General features: G+C 49.1%; 2 protein-coding genes across 3 annotated transcripts in view; one reads left to right on the forward strand and one right to left on the reverse strand.

Moving 5' to 3' along the window:
* Window positions 1-23487, forward strand: part of IFT140 (intraflagellar transport 140) — a 284193-nt gene that overhangs the window by 135918 nt on the left and 124788 nt on the right. The window lies entirely within an intron of this gene.
* Window positions 1-23487, reverse strand: part of CRAMP1 (cramped chromatin regulator homolog 1) — a 65445-nt gene that overhangs the window by 15625 nt on the left and 26333 nt on the right. The window contains exons 5-13 of one of the 2 annotated variants that reach the window (XM_070413318.1): window positions 18834-18917; window positions 15154-15202; window positions 10985-11070; window positions 10461-10584; window positions 9335-9416; window positions 7699-8832; window positions 4488-4668; window positions 1043-1224; window positions 879-953 (exon numbers count right to left, since the gene is read on the reverse strand). In XM_070413318.1, coding sequence (XP_070269419.1) covers window positions 879-953; window positions 1043-1224; window positions 4488-4668; window positions 7699-8832; window positions 9335-9416; window positions 10461-10584; window positions 10985-11070; window positions 15154-15202; window positions 18834-18917 — 1997 coding nt within the window. The remainder of the gene's footprint in view (window positions 1-878; window positions 954-1042; window positions 1225-4487; window positions 4669-7698; window positions 8833-9334; window positions 9417-10460; window positions 10585-10984; window positions 11071-15153; window positions 15203-18833; window positions 18918-23487) is intronic. The other variant, XM_070413319.1, reaches the window with a different exon arrangement.

Raw genomic sequence — 23487 nt, forward strand, 5'->3', positions numbered from 1 at the left:
CTAGGACCATCATGCAATCTCTCATTTCTATATAAATTAATCTCAAAAGATTTCTAAGGGTCTAACAAAAGAGACCTATGCATTAATCCCAAAACAATGCATATTAATAACTTTCTAAGCCCAAAGTCATACCAGAATTTCCACTTCACCTCTTTTATCCTTTTACTTCCAAATAAACTGCCTTTTTTCTCACGTGTGTCTCATTGCTGTATCTCCCTCTCTGGTCTGCATGTCACCTACAGGTCCACCAGGGTTTATCATTATGGCCTATCCATATACCTTACCCACTGCTTCCACTGACTACATATTTACAAAGAGATGTTCTGAGCATCCTCAACTATATCCCAATCCAAAACATTCCTAGGACTCGAGTCCCATAACTTTCTGTCTTTTTTGCAAGTGGTTTTCGTTATATAAAGATTATCATTTTTGTTTTGTTTTGTTTAGTTAATCTTCCACCCGAGGATATTTTTACATTGATTTTTTTTTTTTTTTAAGAGAGACTGGAAGGGTGAAGGAGAGACAGAGAGAAACATAAATGTGACACATCTATTGGTTGCCTCCTACATGCACCCTGACCAGAGCCTGGGATTTACCCTGCAAACGAGGTTTGTACGCTTGACTGGAATTGAACCCGTGACCCTTCAGATTGAGGGCCAACACTAACCACTGAGCAAAGAGGCCAGGGTAAGATGATCTTCATTTTCAGGTACAGTAAGGGTCACTGTTATTACTTTATTTACCCTATTCATAAGAAGGGAGAAAGTGGCAGGGATTCTCCATTTCAGTCGAACACTCAATACACGGGAGAAAACCAGTGTGTCGGGCAGCTTGGCCAGGGGGAGCCCAGCTATGCAAACCTGACCAGTGTTCCTGACCTGGACCACCAGCGGCTTCCGTAGGTGCCGGTTCTGCAACTTCCGGGGCTTTGGCAAGAAGAAATCCGACTGCATCTATGAGGAAAACAGTGCCCGATCCCTGAGTGTTTTCACAGCAAACATGGGTCTGCAGGCAAGCAGAGGGGAGCATTCCCTGCACTTACGCTGATGGAGTTCAGATGCTGAAGGAAAGTCAATTCTGTCTCTTTATTAGGAGAGAAGAGCTTCCCATGCCGGCTGTTGGGTGGCAAAGTTGTTGGGACAGCAAAAAGGCCACCATCTGAGTCACTGCTTCCTGTGCTAGAGGAACCAGCCACCAAGAGGGGTCTTGGAGGGTTTCTCAAACCTAGAAAAGGAGAAGGGAAGTGAATAGAATACCCTCACCCAGCAACATCTCCAGTGTAAATGGAGTTCTACTGGAAAGAAAATCAAGAAGAATTCCTTAAAAAAAAAAAAAAAAAAAGAAAGAATTCCTGACAACCTGTTCTGTTTCCTGGAAAGGAGTTCCCTTTTTCTTAGTCCCATAAAACCTGCTTTTCCATCTTTCTCTCTGAAATTCTAGTTTCCAACCTGAGCAGATCATAGCTCTTCCTGACAGGATAAAGAAACTTTACCATTTTGTTTGAGCCTTGGTGGGAAAGGCAGCTAGGCATTCATTTTTCAGAGCTAGAAGAACCTAGCAGAATATCTAGTGTGGAACAGAGGTCAGCAAACTCTCTCTTTAAAGATAATAAATATTGCTTTGTGGGCCTGCAGACTCTGCTAATCTCAATTCTGCAGCTGTAGTACAAAAGCAGCTACAGGCAACATGTGTATGCACCAGTGAGCACAGCCATGTGGCAATAAAACTTTATTTAAAACAACTAGGCCGTGGGCCATAGTTAGCGGATGCGTGGTCTAAATCTGTAATTATACAGAAAACCGACCCAGAAATAGAGGGACAGAAAGTAGTTATTTAGGAACCACTATTCTGGGACTCTGCTAGCTGTTACCATAGATGCTGCTGCAAAGCACCCTTGATTCATGGTAGAATGGATCTCCTTCCCTTCTTCTTCTTTTTCTTTTTTTAAAAGATATTTTTATTGATTCCAGAGAGGTAGGGAGAGGGAGAGAGAAACATCAACTATGAGAAAGAATCATTGATCGGCTGCCTCCTGCACTCCCCCTACCAGGAATCGAGCCTGCAACCCAGGCATGTGTCCTGACTGGGAATTGAATTGTGACCCCCTGGTTCATAGGTTGAGGCTCAACCACTGAGCCACACTGGCCTGGCTCCTTCCCCTTTTCTTTATTTGCAAATCTGTGAGGTTACACTGACACTCATGGTATCCAGAGACCAGGTCTTCTAAGCACTGGTATGGATTCTAGCACTGCAGGTGGATTAGTCCAGAAGGACCCTTAATTAAGAAAGAGGATGGATATTAAAGAGTACACAGAATCGAAAATTTTAAAAACAGAATGCAGCTAGCCCTACTATCAAGTACAGTGACTATATCTGCGAGAACAACCAATTCACAGTATGCTGCTGCCCTCATGAATTATAGCAAGGAAACAGGATCAAGGTGGAGAAAACAAAGCTAAGAGCTGCAGGAGGTGGAGAGCCTGACACAGCATCAGCCCAGTTTTCCTAAAGGCTCCTATGAAGTGCTCTCAAGGAAATGGAATCTTCGAGCACTTAACAGGCGGGCTATTTGCAACACAGTAAATAAGAGAAGACATAATGCTAATAACATTCACTGACCAGAAAATAACCCTAGAGCAGGGATTTTCAAATTTTGTTGCCACAAGTCTTTTTAAAACATGCAACATCTGAGCATTTAGTCAGGGGCACTAACCTCTATTCCAGCAGTTCTCAACCTGTGGGTCGCGAACAATGAAAATACATCCTGCATATCAGATATTTACATGACGATTCATAACAGTAGCAAAATTACAGTTATGAAGTAGCAACAAAAATAATTTTATGGTTGGGGGTCACCATAACATGAGGAACCGTATTAAAGGGTTGCGGGCATTAAGAAGGTTGAGAACCACTGCTCTATTCCCTTAAAATGTCAAATAAAAACAATGACAAAAGCCAACACAATAGCCGTCCATGTGAATGAGTCAAAATTATGCTTTTTTTTTTTTTGGTCAGATGGGCAAAAAGTGTATTTTTTGGTGTGCCGCAGGATTTTAGTAATTAGTTGATGTATGCCATCAGATGTAAAAGGTTGAAAATCACAGCCCTAGAGCACCGTTAAAACACCAGGACCCTAGGTCTCTTCAGCCAAAAAGTTATTGCAGGTTTTGGGGCACCCATCTAGATCAGAGTAAGACCAGAGGCAGGACCGCCTCGCCTCTTGTATGATGCACACTGGTCACCACTGCAAGGACCAGGACAGCAGAGGGTCCTGAAACTCCTCATGCCTGGGGTGGAGGCCTTCGTGGCCACAGGACACAAAGGAACACGCCAGGCCTCAGCCCCACTCTCCCTGCATCCCCATCTCACCAGGTCAGTCTCAGGAGGGGTTACAAGACTTTGCTGGAAGAGAGGAAGGAAGGCTCAGGCGCAGTCAGCATAGCCTTACACCAGGGCCGCACAGCACATGCACGTTTCTTTTTCTACCTTTAAAATTCAGGATTCTAGCCATGGCAATTATTAATGTTTTACTATAAAAATACTAAGCAAGGCCAGGCCGGTGTGGATCAGTGGTTGAGTGTCGACCTAGGAACCAGGAGGTCACAGTTTGATTCCTGGTCAGGGCACATGCCTGGGTTGTGGGCTCGATCTCCAGTAGGGGGCGTGCAGGAGGCAGCCCATCAATGATTTTCTCTCATTCACTGATGTTTCTCTTTCTCTTTCCCTCTCCCTTCCTCTCTGAAATCAATAAAAATATACTTAAAAAAAAAAAAAAAAAAACTAAGCAAGGAAAACTGATGCCTCAGGGAAGCAGGTCAGGTTGATCCTGGTTTTATGTACCCAGTAACCCAAATAAGGACCCTGAATTAAAATGTCTCCCAGATATACAACTGGGCAAGGAACACAGTGGACTGGCAGGTCAGACCGCCTCTTTCCAAGGTCTGTGTTGTATTGCTGGGACTTCCCTGAACTCAGGTTTCTTTACTCGAATATTTTAGGTATAAAGAAAAACAGTCTCATGGACAATAGGGTGGTGAAGACCTGTGGGGGTGGGTAGGGGCTGAGGGCGGGGGGGGGGGGGGGGGGCGGGGGCTGGGATGTCTCTGTAATACGGTCAACAACAAAAAATATTAAAAAGGAAAACAGTCTCTAGAAGATTCAGTAAGAACCAACCCTTCTCAGCCTCTAAACCTCCAACTCAGCATGTTATAGAGGCCCAATCCCCCCAAGTGAATGGACTGGCAAGGGCTACCCATGTTTTCCACTGGCTCATGCACCCTAGGATCCCAAAGCCCTTGGTGACAGGCTCACATTCACCCCCGCTCTGAGGAAATGGTGATTTCCGTTTTCCTCACCTCCCCCGCTGGACCGTGGCTGACTGGGGCCAGCCTCAGGAATCCCTGTGCCTTCGGACCTGGCACAGCCCCCATGCCCAGCGGGGCACCCAGAATGGTGGGCCCTTGGTCAAAGTGTCTGCTGAGCCTCACCTGAGGAGGGACAAGGCGCAGAGCTGGGAGAGAAGGTCTTGCTGTTGCGAAGGGCAGACTGGTTTCGAGGGCAGCGGGGGCTCCGGGAGCTGATGTTCACCACCTTCCCTGGGGGGGTCGTCGACTGTTCCTCCTGGGTGGGTCTCGCTGAGGCCATGGAGCTGGCGTTCGATTCTGGAGCCTAGGACAGAAATGGGCAGAAACAACAGCCACACTCAGCCCATGAACAATGGTTCTGGAATGAGTGCCCAGGACCAGGAGGCACCAGAACTCCCTGAAATCAGATGGACAGCAAAGGCTAAGCGACCACATTCCATGATGGCAAAGGAAAGCACCCCTGCGTCACTCAGCAGTGCCAGCATTCAAAATCACCAGTCAGCTGGGCACTGAGGGAACCAGGGCTCTCCCTCCTGAAACCTCTGCCCTCACTGCCCACAGGCAGGTGGCATGGACTGGCAAACCATCAGGAAGTGACTAGAGGAAGGGAGGGAGGGGGAACATATAGCTGAAAGCATTGAGCACCCCAGCCTGCCCAGGAAGGGCTCTCGCTGCCAAAAGATGCTGAATTGCAGGGACCGCAACTAGCCTTTAAAAAACAAGCCTAAGATGACTGCCATGGCCGCTTCTTATTGCGAGTAGAAAAGACATACAGATTTAACTTCTAGAATGAAACGCAATCACAGCTGAAGAGCTCCCTGCTGAATCAAATCCCAAACCCCAGGGGTTTCATAGATTGCTGCCTGAGGGCACTGCCTCCACTCTTGAGTCCTCAACAGAGACACCCTTCCATCCAGCTGTTCTCACCCTGGTGACTTTACCAACCCCCTCTTCCACATTCTCCGAGGTACCCACACCCAAGGCCCACTGGGGGGACCGGATCTTCCAGTAAATTACAGAACCCATTATCCACACTCTCAGCACAGCCTCACCTGCTCTGCCTGCCAGAGGCCCCATGCCTCCTCTGTACCTCCCATGGCCCTTCAGCCCCCAGCCCTGACCCTCCTTCTCCTTTCCATAGGACCCCTCCCCCTTACCCCACCCCCCTACCTCTTCCTGCTTAGCTTATTCAATCTGACTCACTATTCAATTGTCCAACCGAGTGCCCAGACAGCCTCTTGTCAGCATTCTGACCCCCGGGGCACTTGCTCTTGTCAGCGATTCACCCAAACCTCAGCAGGAGGGAGACCAAAAGGTCAGGCTATCTACTTTAACTCAAGGTTCCCATTCTCAGCGGGGGCCACTGGTCAGCAGCTCTCACACCCGAGAAGCATCAGCATCACCTGGTAGAGGGTGTCAAAACATGGTCTATCGCCCGGCTGGTGTGACTCAAGGTTGAGTGTCAACCTATGAACCAGGAGGTCACAGTTCCATTCCTGGTTGGGGCACATGCCTGCTTGGGTTGCAGGCTCAATCCCCAGTGGGGGACCTGCAGGAGGCAGCCAATCAATGATTCTCTCTCAACACTGATGTTTATATATCTCTGTCCCTCTCACTTCCTCTCTGCAATCAATAAAAATATATATATTTTTAAAAAACCACAGTGTATAGGGTCCCAAGAACTGCATCTCTAGCAAGTTCCCAGGTGAAGCTGAGACTGTTGACAGGGGACCCACTTTGGGAACCATGGCTCTGAGCACTCTGCTTTGTGTTCTCTGCAATAGTATTTCCAACCTGCTCCACTCTCCTCTTCAGTTGAGGCCAAGGCCACTACCTCAGCCGTGTTTCCTCCAGCATTCTCAGGAGCCAGTCTAGCTTGGCCTCCTTCCATAAGGTATTGGACATACTCATGTGTCCCCCAGTCTCTTTTCCTGACCCCCTCCAAAAGACAAACTTGAAAACGTTTTTAAACTCATAACCTCTGCTCAGTCACCCTAGTATTGCCCATGCCTGCGAGGGGCACCTCCACGCTGCGAAATCCAAAGGCCATCTCTCACCCTCAGGCCTTGCCTCACCAGCCTTTGTAGGATCCAGCCAGTTCCCACCCACCTCTCTCACAAGGCACTGATTGACTTCACCTGCTCCACTGGGAGCCTCTGTGTACAAGCACTGCCTGGGGCACAGCTGAGAAAATGGAGAGGAACCTGATGGGAGAGTCAACCAGAAACCAAGGCAGAACAGCTAATTCACAGACTGAGCGTCTGTTCAGGGAGAGTGGAAGGTGTGGTGTGTGCTCTCAGGCACCGCTTACACTTGGTACTGACTGTGAATCAGTACTGAGGGTGTACAGTGAGCCTGCAGTCCTGGCCTGTCCCCCAAAGCCACAGCATTCAGCTCCCTCAGCTGTCCCTCCTGGAACCTATGAGCCTCCAGGCTTCTAAACACCACGCATACACTGCTATTTCGGGAACAGCCTGCATTAGGACTCTGCTCGTGTCCAGGAGATCCTACAAGACTTCCCCATCAGCAAGTCTCTGCCCCATTTGCAGCTCTGCCAATCAGCCTCCCCTGGTTGGGGTCACATACCATGGCCTACCTGGCATGACCACCCCCTCCCTGGGCCACCATGGTCACTCCCTGGGCTCAGGGATCACCCACTCACCTTGGACTCTCCTGAGGAGCCCCAGACTACTTCAACTAGCCGTCTCCTGGACAGCTACCCACGGAGGTCGGCCTGCAGAGGTTTCCTGGGTGCAGCCCCACGAAGCTAAGCCCCACACCATGCAGCTCTCAGCCCCAGCATTCCATTTTCCCCCTCCAGCTCCACTCCCTTCACTGAGGCTGTGCCACCACTGTCCTCCCAGGACAGCCATTCTGAAGTGCAAACTCGACCTTGTCATTCCTCTGCAGAAACCTGCAACCCTCCCGACAACCTAGAAAAAGTCCAATCTGGCTCCGTCCTGGCCAAGACTGCCACCTCACCTCTGTACACTGACCCTTTGGCTGGCACGCTCAGGGCTCAGCAGAATCACTGGAGCCTGGCAAGGCCCAACAGGCATGGCCTGCTGGTTGCTGTCCTCTTTGGAGCCCTGTGTGAGCCTAGAGCAGAGGACAGGACCCTTGTCTGGCAAGAAGCCAAAGCCCTGGCCAGTGCTCAGCATGGCCTCGTTCAATAAAATAAAATATGGTCTGTGAGAACCTCTGTCTCTCTGGTCACTGAGATCCCTGCCTCCTGCCCTTCCCTGAGGAGCCAGTGGGACTCCTGACCACCTGCTATGGGGCTGGGCCTGATTGCCCTCTGGGTGCCAACAGAGCCGTGCGGACACTCACTCACCAGTCTGGGGTTGACCTCAGTGGAGATGAGCTTCAGGAGGCAGCTGAGGAGGCGCTGCTTGTGAAAGGCGGCAGGTGGGGAACCACCAGGGGCCTGGCCCTCGGGGCCCAGCTCGGCCAGCCAGTCATACTCCAGCTGCAGCTTGCTTGGCTTTCCCATCATGAGGTAGACTTCGGCCAGTGTCAGGCTCTCGGAGGTCTGCAGGTTCCAGCCCTCTTCGCGGAGCTGCTGGGCCAGCCGGCTGGCAGGGACATCTTTTGGAGGCTTGGCAGAAGGCTGTCCCTGAGGTGGCGGGGGGTCCGAGGGGCTCACCTTCTCCTGGGGCTCCTCCGTAGGAGCATCTGCTGAGTCTTTAGTGCAAACATCTGGATGGAGCCCTGGGCTGGGCTGAGGCTCCAGGCCAGATAGGCCACGGACAGGAGACGGTGCCCTGGTCTGGGGAAGGTTGGCCACCTCTGCACTGCTGGGGGCTTGAGTCTCTGGGGAGACACAGGCTGAGAGCCGAGAGTCTGCACAGTGGCACGGCTCAGGGAGGATGAGGTCCTGGCAGGACTTCATGTAGCGGGGGAAGGGGTCTAGGAGAGAGAGATCGTCCTCCAGCTCTGGGAGCTGGCCACAGGCACAAGTCGTGGCCCTGGGCTCTTGGGCTGGGCCGTCCCCAACCTCTACAGGAGCTGCCGTAGGGGTCTGTACCCCAGCATCCTGGAGCCCAGGGGGAAGCCTGTCAGGAGCGTTCGGGCTGCTGAGGCTTGGGGCAGCCCCCTCCCCAAGGGCACTTTCAGGGGAACTCTCTCCAGAGCTCTGAGAAGTGTCCATGGAGGGAGGAGGCCGCCCCCCGCCCTTGCCTTCGGTGCCGCTCCTTGGGCACTTCACTTGGCCCCTGGCTGTACCCTGCCCGCTCTGGATGCCCAGGATCTGAGCTGGAGGCAGTGTGTGGGCATCTTTGGAGCTCTGTTTGCACCGGCCACCCTCCTGCCAGTGCACCGTGCAGAAGGCCTTAGAGTGCACCACACGGGCCACTCCTGGAAGTGGGGTCAGCGTACAGTTCTCCCCAGGGAACAGGTGCAGCATTACTTTCTCCTGTGACGGCTCCACAAACGAATCCTGCAGCTGCCGCTCTGCGAGCGTCTTTCGCTTAGCGCACTGTCAAGGAACCACCTGTAGCAGCACCCGCCCCTGGGCATCACAGGGCCTTGGGAAAGGCATGACTCAGGTATTTCCTTCTTTAGGAACCTACTCCCAGCACACACTGTTCCTGCTGTGGACTGGGCAGGGCTGGGAGCTGGCTAGGGAGACGTCTGACACTATCCTTAGTCATGTGATCAACCTGCTCCCAGGGATGTTTACCCCATACCCCAAGGGCCAGATGGTAGTTACTCACCACATGGAGGGCTGCTGTGACAGAGTTCTAACACTGCAAGGTAAAAGGGGACCACACACCCCAAACCCAGAGGAAAAGGGGCTATGGATTTTAGTTCTGGCTGTATACCATCTCACAGCATAGCTGCTACGCCACATTGGTCCCAGTGCAATCCTGGGAGTGACAGGCAGGACAGACACCATTCTGAGGCAGCAGATGCTGTAGATATGATGGTGGTGGTGGTGCGGGGGGGTTGCTTTAGTAGGAAAAAGATACAATTCGCACTTCATGGAGCTCCCATTTCTGCTTCAAAAATTCAATGAGGCTGGAGACCTTCCGATGGAGCTCCACGATCATCCTTTAGGAAACAAAAATGGGAAGAGGAAAGCTGTTACCATGGAGATAGAACCTTCTGAAGAGCCCCCGGGCTGCTGGCAGCAAGTCAATGCCATAAAGAGTAAGGTACCATGGCGGGGCCAGAGCCACGATGACTCCTTTTCTTAAAAATGAACCTTTTAAATTGAGTAACTAGAGACTCATATGAAACTGCAAGAAGATAAAGCGGAGACCTATGTACCCTTCACAGTGCAAGATCTCACCCAGAACATGGACCTGGGCACAGCCCACCCAACTATTCTAATAAGCACCTTTCGGGTCAGAAGGGGAGGCCTGGCCAGCCTTGATAACCCCGAGAAATAAAAATACACATGGGAGGAACGAAGCACAGACACACCACCATGTGGATGCTCAGCACCTGAAAACATGATGCTCAGTGAGAGGTCAGAAAGAAAGGACTATAATAGGAGATTCCACTTATGTCTAACGTCCAGAACAGCCAATCTATAGAGGCAGAAGGTACATCTGTGATTGCTGGGGGCCAAGGACCAGGGGCGGGGGATGAGAAGCAACTATTTAGTGGAAACCAGGCTTCCTTTTGGAGTGCCAAAAATATTCTGGAACTAAATAGAAATGGTAGCTGTACAATACTGTGAAAGTACTCAAGTGTCCTGAATGGGATACCTAGAAATGGCTAATGGTTAATTCTATGTTATGTGACTTTTACCTCAATCTATAAAAATAAAAATGTGTAACTGGAAAATGGTCTGTACTCACCGTGGTGCCCCATCCACAAATCAGATACCAAACTTTAGGGAATGGTAAGAGGCAATGGAAAGGGAATGGGGGAAAATGCTATAGTCATCAACTTGCTAATCACGACATCTTTCTGCATCCACTCCTGACCTGCGAGACTCATGCCTCTAGGCCCCCAGCAGTACACTACCCTCACCCTACCCCCATGGAATTTTGGAGCATCACTCAGGGGTCCATGAGGGAACCCATATACCACCCTCTGTTCACATCCCTCCCAGCTGGCTCCCTACCAAACTCCAAAGGCAGTTACCTGAGCCTGGGGTTCTGGGAGAGGCTCTGTACACGGGCCCAGGCATGATTGTTCCGTGGCTGTAGCTCTACGGGGACTCTCAGGGGCAGACGCACTGGCTTCTGGTCCTCTTCATCACTCAGGCCTGCGACAAGAAGGGGCTGTGAGAGCCTGGCCAACAGACTGCCATGCAGAAGGCAACGTGGTTGGCCAGACAACTCGGTCAGGAGGAGCCATGGACAAATGGCCTGGGAGGCGAAGCAGAGCTGGCAGAGAAGCCCACGAGAACTTGTGCCCAGAGAGGCGCCAACATGGCCACTAGGGTACCCGCAAAGCCGGGGCAATGACTGGGCCACACAAGGCCACGGGACTCCCTCCTGCCACCACTCACACTCCATCTGAATGCTGTGAGTGGACACACTGCTTTGGACCCAAGAATTGCTCATGGGTTTAGGAATGCTCGGACACAGAGCTCGGCCTATCGATTGCTAAATGGAGAAGAGAAAACACGCCCCCAACCCCACCCCAGCCCACCTTCTACATACCGTCTGGGTCACAGAGCTTCTTCAGGGCTCGGCACATGGGCGCTTTGATTCGCAGGTTTCTTCCTTTGTAACGCACTGTGGTGGCCCTGGGAAAATTTTTAAAGAAATGCTGAGACCTCTTAATGAACAGTAGCTCCCTGTCCTGCGCAGGGAGGGCCCTGGCTGGGCACCCCTCCTGGCCTTCAGAGCTCCTGCTCAGCCCTATGGCTCTGGATGTCCAATACTTTCCCACTCACACCTCACACTGCAAAGGAGATGCCTGCCATTCACAGGAAACTTGCCCTGCCTCCTGCCTGGTGATGGGTTCGGCATCAGCTGCTGTCTGACCCTCTGGAAAGCCCATGACAGTGAGACCCCCTCAGATACCAGATGATGTACCCTTCTCTCCTCTTCCTCCACAGGATCCCTTGTGAGTAGGTTTCAACCCATCTCTATGTGACCTCAACCCAACTCAGAGACCACATCTTCACGTCAGCAATGTCCCCCAGCCCCCCAGTACCTCTGGAAACCATACTACTGGGACCTGGGGTATAGGGCACTCACAGCCAGCAGGCACGGGGCATCAAGTCAGTGGGCCTGCTTCAAGTCTGCCTGTCACAGATGCCAGTGACACTGTGAGCACTGCTGTGGCAGGACTTTAGATAGTGTTAGAATTAAAGAAACACTATAAACGAGTACAAAAGCCACAAAAATAGTTTCTTCTAATAAACACACTTAGAATGCTTTGGAATTACTCAATAAGGGTAGATTGTTTTTTTAAAATGGCAGTCAAGTGAGTGCGGACAAGACAACTGTGAAAGACTGAGGGTGACTGGAAGCACCCTGCAGCCCCACTGCCGTGCATTTCTATGCTCGTTCCGCTTGAAAACGGTTCATCGCAAGTGATGCATCTTGACTAGCGCTTCTAAAATAAAAACAACCCAGAACTCTGAGGATGGGCCCCGTCAAAGAAAAGGCCTTGGCCAGCCAGCTGTGTCTGGTAAGCAAATGTAGGTTTCTGTTTTACTAAAGTTTCAAGGTCCGTGTATATTGTTTTTTAACTGTTTTTTTTGTTTGTTTGTCTGTTTTCTAGAGGCAAACATAGAACCTATTCTTTTTATTTCTATTTAAAACCAAGTCACCTTAGCAAGTGGATTTGCAGACGGGGGAAGAGAAACCATGGGCAGTAAAGGTTTATGTTTCTGTTCTCCAGCATCCACACAACAGGGAGGTTTGCCCATGTTGTGCTCAGTAATGGGTGTCATGAAGTTTTATGACTCTATTTTAACCAACTTTTCTAATTGGCTAACTCCCAGCTGTGGCCCCAGAAAGCCAGCCGCCCGCCCCCACCCCCACCCCCCAATTCTGTCAGGAGGAGCAATTCAGAGAGGATAAGAGTCCACATGAACCTCCACCACACTCCACTGAGACCAAAGCTTGAGTTTTAGCCACCTGAACTCATGGGCGATCCAGGGCCACAAGGTGCTACAGAAGAGGGAATTGGGAGGAGAGCTTTCAAACAGCAGTAATTGAGCACCAAGTCGAATCTTAAACAACCTCCTCCAATAAAGGGCTCTGGGGACAAGTGGACTTTCCTGCCCATCATCACTTTTTGTTGCATCTGCCCCCAAACAAAACAAAACAGTAGCAGGCAAGACTTAAAGAGCAGGTGGAGCTGTGTCATGTGGCACCTGTGTTTGTGATGATCACATTTTCCGTTAAACTGCTATTTTGTGACTTCCTTTTTTTTAAAAAAAAGTGAAATTGAGCAGTCCTCTTTTTATGACTAAATAACCATCCTGAGAATACAATTCCTTTCCTTTTCTCTCAAATGGAAGTTCTATGAGCAGCCTGAGTTTGGAGCCTGTACAAGGTAAAGCCATGTTCAAGCTCACACAGAAAAGGCCTCTCAAGGCCTGGCCGGGTCCTGGGACATGACCTGTACTCCCCGCCCTCGCACACCAGCCCTGTGACTGGAAGACAGGTGAGACTACTGACAGGCCAGGCCAGCTTACCTCTGATGGAAAGTAACAAAACAGAGGATTCTATCTGAACCCCTGCACTTGAGTGTTACTTTGACAAAACAGGCAACAGAATAATTCCTCTAAGTGCATGGGAGTCTGGCTTTCCATTCTGAGAGGTTTATTTTCTTCTCTGCAGTTATTTGATAAATCCAATAAGCATGCTGCTGGGTCTGTGACCAATGTAATAAGATTCAATTTTGGAGCTTTTCTCAATTCATTTACTCTTTTATCTAATTCTATAATTTTATAACAAAAGGAGATCCACAGTTAATTGAAAAAGGTCTGCAGGAGAAGCACAGACAGGAAGTTGGTTAAATACGCAATGCTTTTTGGTCTTAAATCAAGGCACTGTACTACTTACTCTCCCCGCATCTGTTTCGCCTGTACAAGGTTTTTGCTTTGTACTAAAAAACTGATGTCTATTGGTGAAAGAATGGACCCAAATCAATAGAACAGACTTAAAGGTCTTGAAAAAGACACAGTACAGTCAATTGACCTTAGATGACGGTCCTTTCTACAGAAAAGGCTGGGACAACTGGACACCCATAGGCCAAAAATATAAACCTAGGTATAAACTTTACATCATATAAAAAAAAATCCAAAGTAGGGCATGGGTTTAAATGTCAAACTATAAATCTTTTAGACGGAAACAGGCGAACATCTTTGTGACCTTATTAGGCAAAGGGTTCTTAGCTACAACTCTTTAGTCCACAAAAGCAAAGGATGGCAAATTGGATCTAATCAAAACTAAATACTCTGCCCTTTGAAAGACACTAGTAAAGAGATGATGAGACAAGTCACAGAGTGGAAGAAAATATTTACAAATCACCTATCTGATAAAAGACTGGTGTCTAGAACAGCGATCGCCAACCTTTGGGACCTCACGGACCGCTGGTCTAGAATATATAAAGAACTCTCTAAACTCAAACATAAGAAAATAGGTACAAGATTTGAACAAACACGTCACCAAAGAAGAAATAAAAATGGTAAAGGAGCACAGGAAAGATGCTCAACATCATTAGTCATTGGGGAAATGCTAATCAAAACCTCAATGAGCCCAGCCAGCGTGGCTCGGTGGCTGAGTACTGACAGATGAACTAGGAGGTCACGGCTAGATTCCCGGCCAGGGCACATGCCCAGGTTACAGGCTCCATCCCCTGTATGGCATGCAGGAGGTAGCCAATCAATGATTCTCTCTCATCACTGATGTTTCTATCTCTCTCCCTCCCCTTCCTCTCTGCAATCAACAAAAACACACACTCACAACGAAATACCACTTCACACCCACTAGGATGGTTCAAAAGGAGCTACTGGAACTCTCCCTGGAAAGTTCTGGCAGTTCCATATAGAGTTAGGCACACACTTACCATCTCCGCCCCTGAAGATGTGCCCAGGAGAAAAATGTTTAAAGTTGGAGCAAATACAGCTTCCACCTGACAAATGCAGGGCAGGTGTAAGGGTGGGAAGGAATATGGGATGCTGAAGCTACAACAGGTAAATGGGGTGGGGAGGTGACAAAAGATCCACAAGGCCATGGCAGGTGGCCTCTTCCTACTTGCCTAATCATACCCCACACACATCCAGGAGGCTCCGTTTGCCCAACACCACCAGTAGTTAAGACTACCTACACTCCTGAGGGTTGGAGTGAGTCTGCTCTTTCACATGGTGATGATATGTACATCCTAGTTACTATCATGACTGGCTGCAAAAGGGCAGCAGTTCATAGAAATAAAGCCTTGAGAATGCAACACGAGCATCTGCAAGAGCATCCGTGCTGGGCTGGAGCCCAAGCAGAAGCATATACAGCGAGCCCCACCTAGCAGGAGCTCACACCTGAGGAACAGGGGCTCACAGGCCATCCAACCCCGGGCTGGGGAGACAAGAACCAGAGGTACAGGAAGGCGATGCTCTGGATACAGCAGAGGCCAGTGAAGACTGTTCCAGGAGATAGTTCGACCTACAGGACAGCTGAGCTTTGACCAGCAGAGATCTTGGGTGGTGGGGGAGTTGACCTAAGACAAGGAACGGAGTGGTCCGGGTGAAAGCGCAGAAGCTCTGGTGGGGTGAGTGGGAGGGACAGATGAGTACTTCTAGTTCTGTATTTCAGAGAAAAATGCAAATGCCCAACATGAGCAGGTGGTGTCTCATAATATAATTTGTACTTACCCAACCTGAATGAGCTCATTCAACTTCGTGGCGTTCTTGTCATCCATACCTTTAAACAGAAAAAGAAACAGACATGACCTTGGAGCAGTTAGGAGCAAAACTGGTAAAGATATAATTACTTTCTTGTAGAATTCAAACAGAATATTTAAGGTCTTCCAAATAAAACCCCTATGTTAGCTGCAGCCCCTCCCACAAAGTCAAAACAAGGCGTCACCTGCATGTCCTCTCCACACACCCAGACTTTCTCCTGGGACTACTATCTGCCTCTGCACAGATGATCACTCTTCCCAAAAACCTCTCAGACCCCTGGGCAATGCTGAACCTCCACTCATCCTCAACTGCTAGTTTAGAGGCTCCTTCCTCAAGTAACCACTGTGCACATTTCTCCTGCTGGCCTCTAGTTACCTGCGGGCCTGCCTTAGTCAGCTTTGAGCCCGAGGTCCCAGGGTCCGCTGGATGATCGGCCCAGATACTGCACATTTCCTCTGCCCTCCTGGTACTTAGTACTGTCCTCAGGACATGTGGAAACCAAGTCAAGTAACCAGGTAATGGGAGATCTAGGCAGTGGATGTTTGGGTGCTCACTGTAAAGTTTTAGAATGATTCTATATTTTGGGGGGGGGGGGGGGGGGGGGGCACAGGCCATAAATACACAGCCAGACTGAAAACCAAAGACAAGAACAAAAACCTTAAAAGCAGCCAGAGAAAGAAAAGAACATCTCTTCTAGAGGAACAGGACACAGATGTGCACTCACCAGAAACAGTACAAGCCAGAGACAGTGGAACATCTTTAAAGTAATGAAAGAAAAAACTTTTCAGCCCTAACTGGTTTGGCTCAGTGGATAGAGCATCAGCCTGTGGACTGAAGGGTCCAGGGTTTGATTTTGGTCAAGGGCACTTGCCTGGGTTGCAGGCTCGAATCCCCGGGGTGGGGGTGGGGGGGTGCAGGAGGCAGCCGATCAATAATTCTCTCTCATCATTGATGTTTCTATCTCTCTCTTCCTCTCCCTTCCTCTCTGAAATCAATAAAAATATTTTTTTAAATAAAACACCTTTAAATCAGAATTCTACACCCAGCAAAAGTATCTTAAGAATAAAGACTTTTCAGATAAATAAATAACTACAAGAATTCATGGCCAACACAATTACACAAAGATTTTAAAAAGTTCTGTAGGCTGAAGAGAAACAGTACCAGATGAAATGGATCTTCAGGAAGGAAGGCACAGCCCCGGAAAGAGCGAACTTACAGACTTGCTCATTGAAAAAGAGGCCACACACAGACCTGCCTTCAGATGGGCATAAATCAAACAAGCACACATGAGTGTAAAGGCAGTTGTGATGCTGCATGAGGGGAGGGTCTGGAGTGCTGAGAATGTGTGACATGGTGGCCCAGCCTGCTGTGGAGGTTTGTGAACATTTGAGCTAAGATCAAAGGAGTTCATAGGTAAAGGGGAGGAAAAGGCCCATCATCCTGTGTCCGGCTGGTGGGACAGACAGACAGAAGGCCCATCACCCTGTGTCCAGCTGGTGGGACAGACAGACAGAAGGCTGGCACCACCCCAACTTTAGGGTCTGAGTCACCAAATGGGGCACGGTCCAAAAAACTGTCCTTCGAAGAAAAGCAGTCTGAGCAAACTGGTGAGTACTACAGGCAACCAGTGTCCCCCCCTTACCCTGTCCTGACATTGGTGCTGTGGCAGATGGAATAGCATAGGTATAAAAATCAGGACTGGAGGCAGCGTGGAACCTTGTCACTTAATAGCTAAGGAGGCTTGAAGTCATTAGTTTTTCATCAAAATGGAATGTCCTCAGGCCCCTTTTCAGACAGGAACAATGCCATCTCACACAGCTGTTACGATGCTTTACACAAGGTAATATGTGTCAAAGTCCCCGGAATACAGCAGGGACTCAAAGTCTACTATTTCAAGATTTGCATATGCCTGGATATCTCAGTTAGAAAAAGGAATGAATAAAAAGCGAGCTCTGACCTCCTGAACACTCATTTTCTGAACAGCCCAGAAAGCATTACCGCTAAGCAGGTATGAGAGGCGGCCCTGTACAGGGCATTCTGCAGAAGGCTGCAAGTGGAAGCATGTCCTTCACCAAAAAGATTCACGAAATGATACAACAGCATCCCATCATTTGCATCAGTGGGTGGGGGATCAGAGGGAAAAGCCACACCAGGGGGTGTGTGTGTATGTGTATGTGTGTGTTTAAACATGTGCACGTGTGACATGTAACTGGGCTGAGACAGATGACCAGGCATTACCATCAGGAAAGGAGCAGCCAAGCTGGAGGGGTGCCCAGCATGGAGATGAGATGAAGTCCAAATGCAGAGGCCCCTTGGCTCAGAGGCCAGGTGATAACCCAGGGGCGACAGGAAGCTAAGGGCATGGAGCCAACGGGAGGATGATTCGTATGCAATCAGAGACTGGCTGAGAGGCTGTGGCTGATCGGCTCAGATGTGGCAGGGATGGAGGAGTGGTCATGGATCATTAACAAAGCAGGTGGTACCCACACAATGCCATGAAAAGAAACACTTTAGGTTTAGGGCAGAGAGAAGGACGCAGAAGAGAAAGTAGAGACTCAAGGGAGATGCGGCCCAATAGTCCCTCTGAACAGACCCATTCAAAGCAGAAGCTGGGAGGGATTTACAAAGAAGTCCTCAGACTGTGGAGAGGACAGGGTAGGGAACCAGACACTTGTTCCATTTAGAGCCTCTTACACATTCTTGCCTGTTTTAGGAGAGGGGAGGTCACCCAACACAGGCCAGATGTGCAGAGCAATCAGTGACTGCCCATCATCCCCAACCTCCTGCTGCTTCCACACCCCCAGCCACCTGCCCATTCAGCAGTGACATGTTAAGTAAGTGACTGGTAAGATGATGGCTATGGTCATCTCATATGATCTCATTTAACCTTCAGAGTGGCTCTGTGGATGTGTGACAGGCAGACAAGTGGAATGTGTGGAGGCAAGGGTGCGCCCCCTTGTCTGTGGCTACATGAGGAAGGTAGGGATGCCAGGCAGTGGGCACAGGTGTCCAGGGAAGGCAAGAGCACCCTCTACATCTGAAGGGAATTTAGTCACAGGAGAGGATCGAACAGTGCAAAGGGAGGGGCCCTAACCCTTCAAAGTACCAGTGTTACTAAAGACCAAAAAGTGGGGGCTTTTCTGGGTCAAAAGACTTAAGGGACACCACAGCTACGAGCAGGACGATGTCCTCAACAGGTGCCCAACTGGCATGCTGGGGAGTGCTGGGAAATCTGAATATGGGCAGGATATTAGGTAAGATTGTGGTCCCTGTCTGATAAATGTGAAATGTGTGGGGTGTGATAATACGGCTGTAGGTATGCAGGAGAATGTCCTGTTCTCAGGTGACAGAGGGGGAGGGATTTAGGGGTGCGCTAGGATGTCTGCAACTTAAAGTCAAAAGGCTGAGCAGAAAACAAGCAAGTATGTGAAGGGGGAGAAGAAAGGGAGGGACAGTACATATAAATGTAACAAAGGTTACCAACTGGGAAGTTTAAGTGCAGGTATGTGGCAGTCATTACATTCTTCTTCATTGTTTCCGTGTATTAAAATGTTTAAGACAGAAGTTGGAGGGAAAACAGAAGAGCCACTGGGACCAAGACCCAGTAGTGCCAGGACAGCAGGCCCTGCCTTGTGGCAGCTCGTACTCACAGCCCCCAATCTTCTTGCGCAGTTCGCCATAGCAGATCAGACCATACAGCTCCTGAGATGACTTCTTCAGCCCTCGAGAGAACACTAAAATGAAAGACAGGAATGATAAGGTTTTAGAAGAGGGAAAAACACAGCCGTTCTGGAGTTGGCCAGCTCTTGTGCACAGAAACAGTGCTGGGGGAACATTCCACACCGCTGATCCGTCGGTTTTGCCTACTGCACCTTGGAACTACAGAATATCAGCATCAGGGGAGATGGGCAAAGAGTATACGGGAGCACAGTGCTGTTTTGGTAATTTTCAAAATAAAAAGTTAAAACCAGAAAAAAATAGGGGGGCGGGGGGTGCGTAGAAAATTAGTCCTAACAGGCAGATCAATGTCCCCTGGGAGGAGAAAATGGGACGCAGAGGAGCTGGGACATGACCATCACCAAGCTTGTCATCCTCTTCTCTCCATATTTGCGGAATTAGCCTGAGCCCTGTGTGAGGTGGGCAGACCTGGAACTGTGGAAGCTGACCTGTTGTGTCTCCTCTGACCACTGATCTGTATGACCTGGGTCTGGGGCTAGAACCATAGCTCCAATGCTCGAGACTGCTAATACCCACTCTCCATTGTTCCCTAATAGTAGGCCCACTTGTATTTGGGAAGCAACACATATGGGTAAGGCATGGCCACACCACTAAGTCCCAGCCTTTGGATTGAGCAGAAGTGTAGTGGGAGACTTCTGAAAGGTTCCTTGAGAGGCTGATTAGGGCAGAATTATGCTTATTTTTCCTTCAGAACTGCTTTCTGGAGTCATCTCAGTCACAGCGAAGTGCTAGGGATGGCAGAGCAGAAAGACAGGAGGGCCTGGGTCCTTGGTGCCTGCCCTGGACCACCCACTGCAGGCCGCTCTGATATGAGAAAATAAAATTTGGCATGCTTAAGACACTGTTATTTTGAGTTTTTGTATTCTGTGAAGCCAAATCTAATTGACTCGGAAGCCCAGCTACAGCACAGTCTGTGTACCTTTTAGATCAATGGTTCTCAACCTTCCTAATGCCGTGACCCTTTAATACAGTTCCTCATGTTGTGGTGACCCCCAATTTCATTGTTACAAATTTAACATAATTAAAGCATAGTGATTAATCACAAAAACAATATGTAATTATATATGTGTTTTCCGATGGTCTTAGGTGACCCCTGTGAAAGGGTCGTTCGACCCCCAAAGGGGTCGTGACCCATAGGTTGAGAACCACTGTTTTAGATCATCTCAGAGCAGCAACCCATGTCATTTGTCCTTCACCCTCACAATTGTTCCTCCTCAGAGACCTTTTTCAAAGTCCTAACATTCAGCTGTGTGGGAGTATAATCACAGAAAAGGAAAAGAAAAATGTATTAGCAAATGAAGAATAAGTCTTGCAATAAATAATCTAAAACAAGGATTCTGAACCTTCAACAGGCTCTAAGGAGCCGAGGACTCTGCCAACTTCACACTCTAACAGTTCCGGAATGTTCTCCTGAAAGACTCACAGATCTCATCGGACTCTCACAGGGGACCAAAACTCAGGACACCTTAAGATCCACTATTCAATGAATAAACAAATATATTCTTTCCTGACAATGGAATATTATTCAGCCATAAGAAAGAATGAAGTTCTGACACATGCTACAACCTGAATGAACCTGGAAAACATCATCCTAAGTAAGAGAAGCCAGATACAAAGGCGACATGATTCCTTTTACATGAAATGTCCAGCATAAGCAAATCCAGAGGCAGAAATCCAGGGCTGGGAGAGGGGCTGAGAAATGGCTAGACAGGGCCAAGCCCTGATGCAAATGCCAGTGCAGCACAAAGAGGCAGATGGGCCCGTGGGCTTAACATGGTCAACTGGCTGTCACCACCTTAGAGACATTATCAGGACCAGCTGGAGAACCTCAGCAGAGCCATCAGCTCAACAGAAAGAAGGCACTCCTTGTGAGGGCACATCAGGACAACACCAGCAAATAGACATTATGAGATGCCAAGAAGGTAGGAGATGGAGAGGAGGGAGAAAGGGAAACACGAGGGGAGCGGAGGGGAGAGGAGGGGAGGGAAAGGGAAAGGGAAAGGGGAAGGGAAAGGGGAAGGGGAAGGGGAAGGGGAAAGGGGAAAGGGGAAAGGGGAAGGGGAAGGGGAAGGGGTAGGGGAAGGAGGGGAAGGAAGGGAAGGAAGGGAAGGAAGGGAAGGGAAGGAAGGGAAGGAGGGAAGACATGTTGGGTCTATCCTGCAGAGCTTGCCATGGAACCAAGGTGCAGTGTGGGAACAGAACTTGAGGGCAGCAGACGCATCCTCTCTTCATCCCTGAGCTGGAAGAAGGGCTGAAGAGGGCTCACATCTACACTGGGAATCTGAGCGTCCCCTGCAACACGCCCACTCTGCCAGTAGCATGGTCACGCTGAAAGGACAGAACAGGCTAGTTCACAGCTCCTGGAGTCTTCTCACCCTGGCTCCACACTTTATCACCAGCAGCCTCCCAATCCTCACACACTGGTGACGGCCTTTCCCATTGGAAGAGAGCTTTCCCAGGGGAGCCCAAGTGGATGAAGGGCCTGCTCTCCTTCAGAAAGTCACCCAAGAATACGGTATGTAACAAAAAAAGAAAGATGTAACAGACAACATGGAAAGAGCCAAACGGCTAAAACTTATTCCCGAGTGACACCCAGAAAGGTAGGGAGGTTGTCTGTGAAGACCACAGATATTAGTAACAGCACTGGACTCAGTAGGATCCCGACCAGCGTTGATATTTCAAATAAGCTAGTGATCTGAGAAACAGTGACAACATGGCTGAGCACAGCAGCACAGATACAGACACTGTGCTGCCAACCTGAGGAAGAACAAAACGTTGCTAACTTGCCACAATACACCAAAGCCAGCAGAGAATCGTATGTTAATGGTCTTGCGGACACTGAAAGCAAACCAATAAGAACATTAGTGAAGGACCTGCCGAGTCAAACCTAGGAACTGCCCCCCAAAAGTGGACACTGACGGCCCATTTCCGTGGGTCTATAGAAAGTGGCAATCTCACAAACAGATATGCTGTTAAAAGGTCTTCGATACAATGTTTTGTTTGTGTTGTGTTTCCCCCACAAAGATAACAGGCTGGCTAGGAGGCCCTGCAACTAGAGGAACTGGAGTTGGGACGGTGAGCCCTCCTCCAAGGCAGTCGACTGGTCACATAAGCAAACCCTGAGACTAGTCCTCTGGGACTGGAACGAGGACAGCATGAGGCGGCTAGTGGAAGGCTGTGAAGCCGGAAAAATACCTAGAAATGACTAGTGATAAACAAGAGCATTCCTGGCCAGACAGAACCTGCTGGAGCCATAAACTAGCTCAGCAGAAAAAAAGCTCTTTCTATGGGGTATTGCTGTGAAGATGGAACTTGCTGTGAGAAGAACGGACTTGAGTGCCAGGTGCTCCTTCCTGCCTTTATCAAGGACAGACCAGACGGGAAACACGGCAAGCAGCAGACGGACACCAGGCCAGCAGGCTGGACATTCATCCTTCCAGAAGACAGTGCTCATGACAAGACGCTCAAGATGAGACAGACTGACTTTCAGAAAGTAACTAAAGAATATATGTAACAAACAAAAAAAAAGAACGATGTAAAAGACAACATAGAAAGAGCCAAAGAGCTAAAACTAATTCTCTCCCGTGTGCCACACGGACTTACCTATCCCAACCGAACGAGGTTACCTAGAGGAAGTACATTTGAAGGAACAAAGGGCTGTATGAAAAGAGATGTCCACATTTGCATTATTTAAAAACACTGGAAGTGGCCTGGCCGAGTAGCTCACTGGTTAGAGCGTTGTCCTGCCATGCCAAGGTTGCCCAACAGGTTTGATCCCCAGTCAGGGTACATACAAGAATCAACCAATGACTGCATAAATAAGTGGAACAAATGGAAGTTTTTATCTTTCTCTTCCCTTTCCTCTCTTTCTCTAAAATTAATTATTTTTTTAAAAGAAAAGAGTAACTCATTAAAAAATAAATTAAAAACACTAGAAGTGGATTGTAAGTCCAAAAGGAAAGGTAAAGTTTATTCATTTAAAAAACATCAACTCAAAGAATTAACATTTCATGAAAAACATGGGGAAATTCTATGGCAACATGAAGAGATGGTCTGAAAACATTACATTTACAGAAGATAAAGGTGAGCAGATGATGGCTGATGGAGCACAGCTCCTCAGCTTATTGTCTGGGTGGCTTGGGCCAGGGCCTCCAATGCTAAGCCAGGGTTTTCTCATCTGCAGTGAGGGTGATAGCACTCCCAGGGAAAAGTATGAAATGTGCTCAATGATGGGCACAAAGTAGGCCCATGATGAGATGATGAGGTGGCAGTGAGGGCTCGAGAATTCACAGAAGGATTTTTGAGAGCACTGACATAGGAGCTGAGTCTTGGAAGGTGAATGGGGTTAGGGAGGACAACAGAGTAGGGGTGGCAGGAGTCAAGACACAAAAGAAGTGCAGGTTAGCAGGAGGGTGGCAACCCCATCCTGGGAGCCAAGGCAGGTAGGATGAGGGTATGGGACAGGGCATGGGGAGGGGGGCTCAGGCAGGGGGACAGGCAGACATGGGTCTTGTGTGTGGATAAAGCTATGTGGAGGGTGGGTTGGGGAAGAACAAGACCAGAAAG

This window comes from Myotis yumanensis, unplaced genomic scaffold (genome assembly GCF_028538775.1).
Source record: "Myotis yumanensis isolate MYYU_CA2020_CCGP unplaced genomic scaffold, mMyoYum1.0.hap1 SCAF_4, whole genome shotgun sequence".
Taxonomy (NCBI): domain Eukaryota; kingdom Metazoa; phylum Chordata; class Mammalia; order Chiroptera; family Vespertilionidae; genus Myotis; species Myotis yumanensis.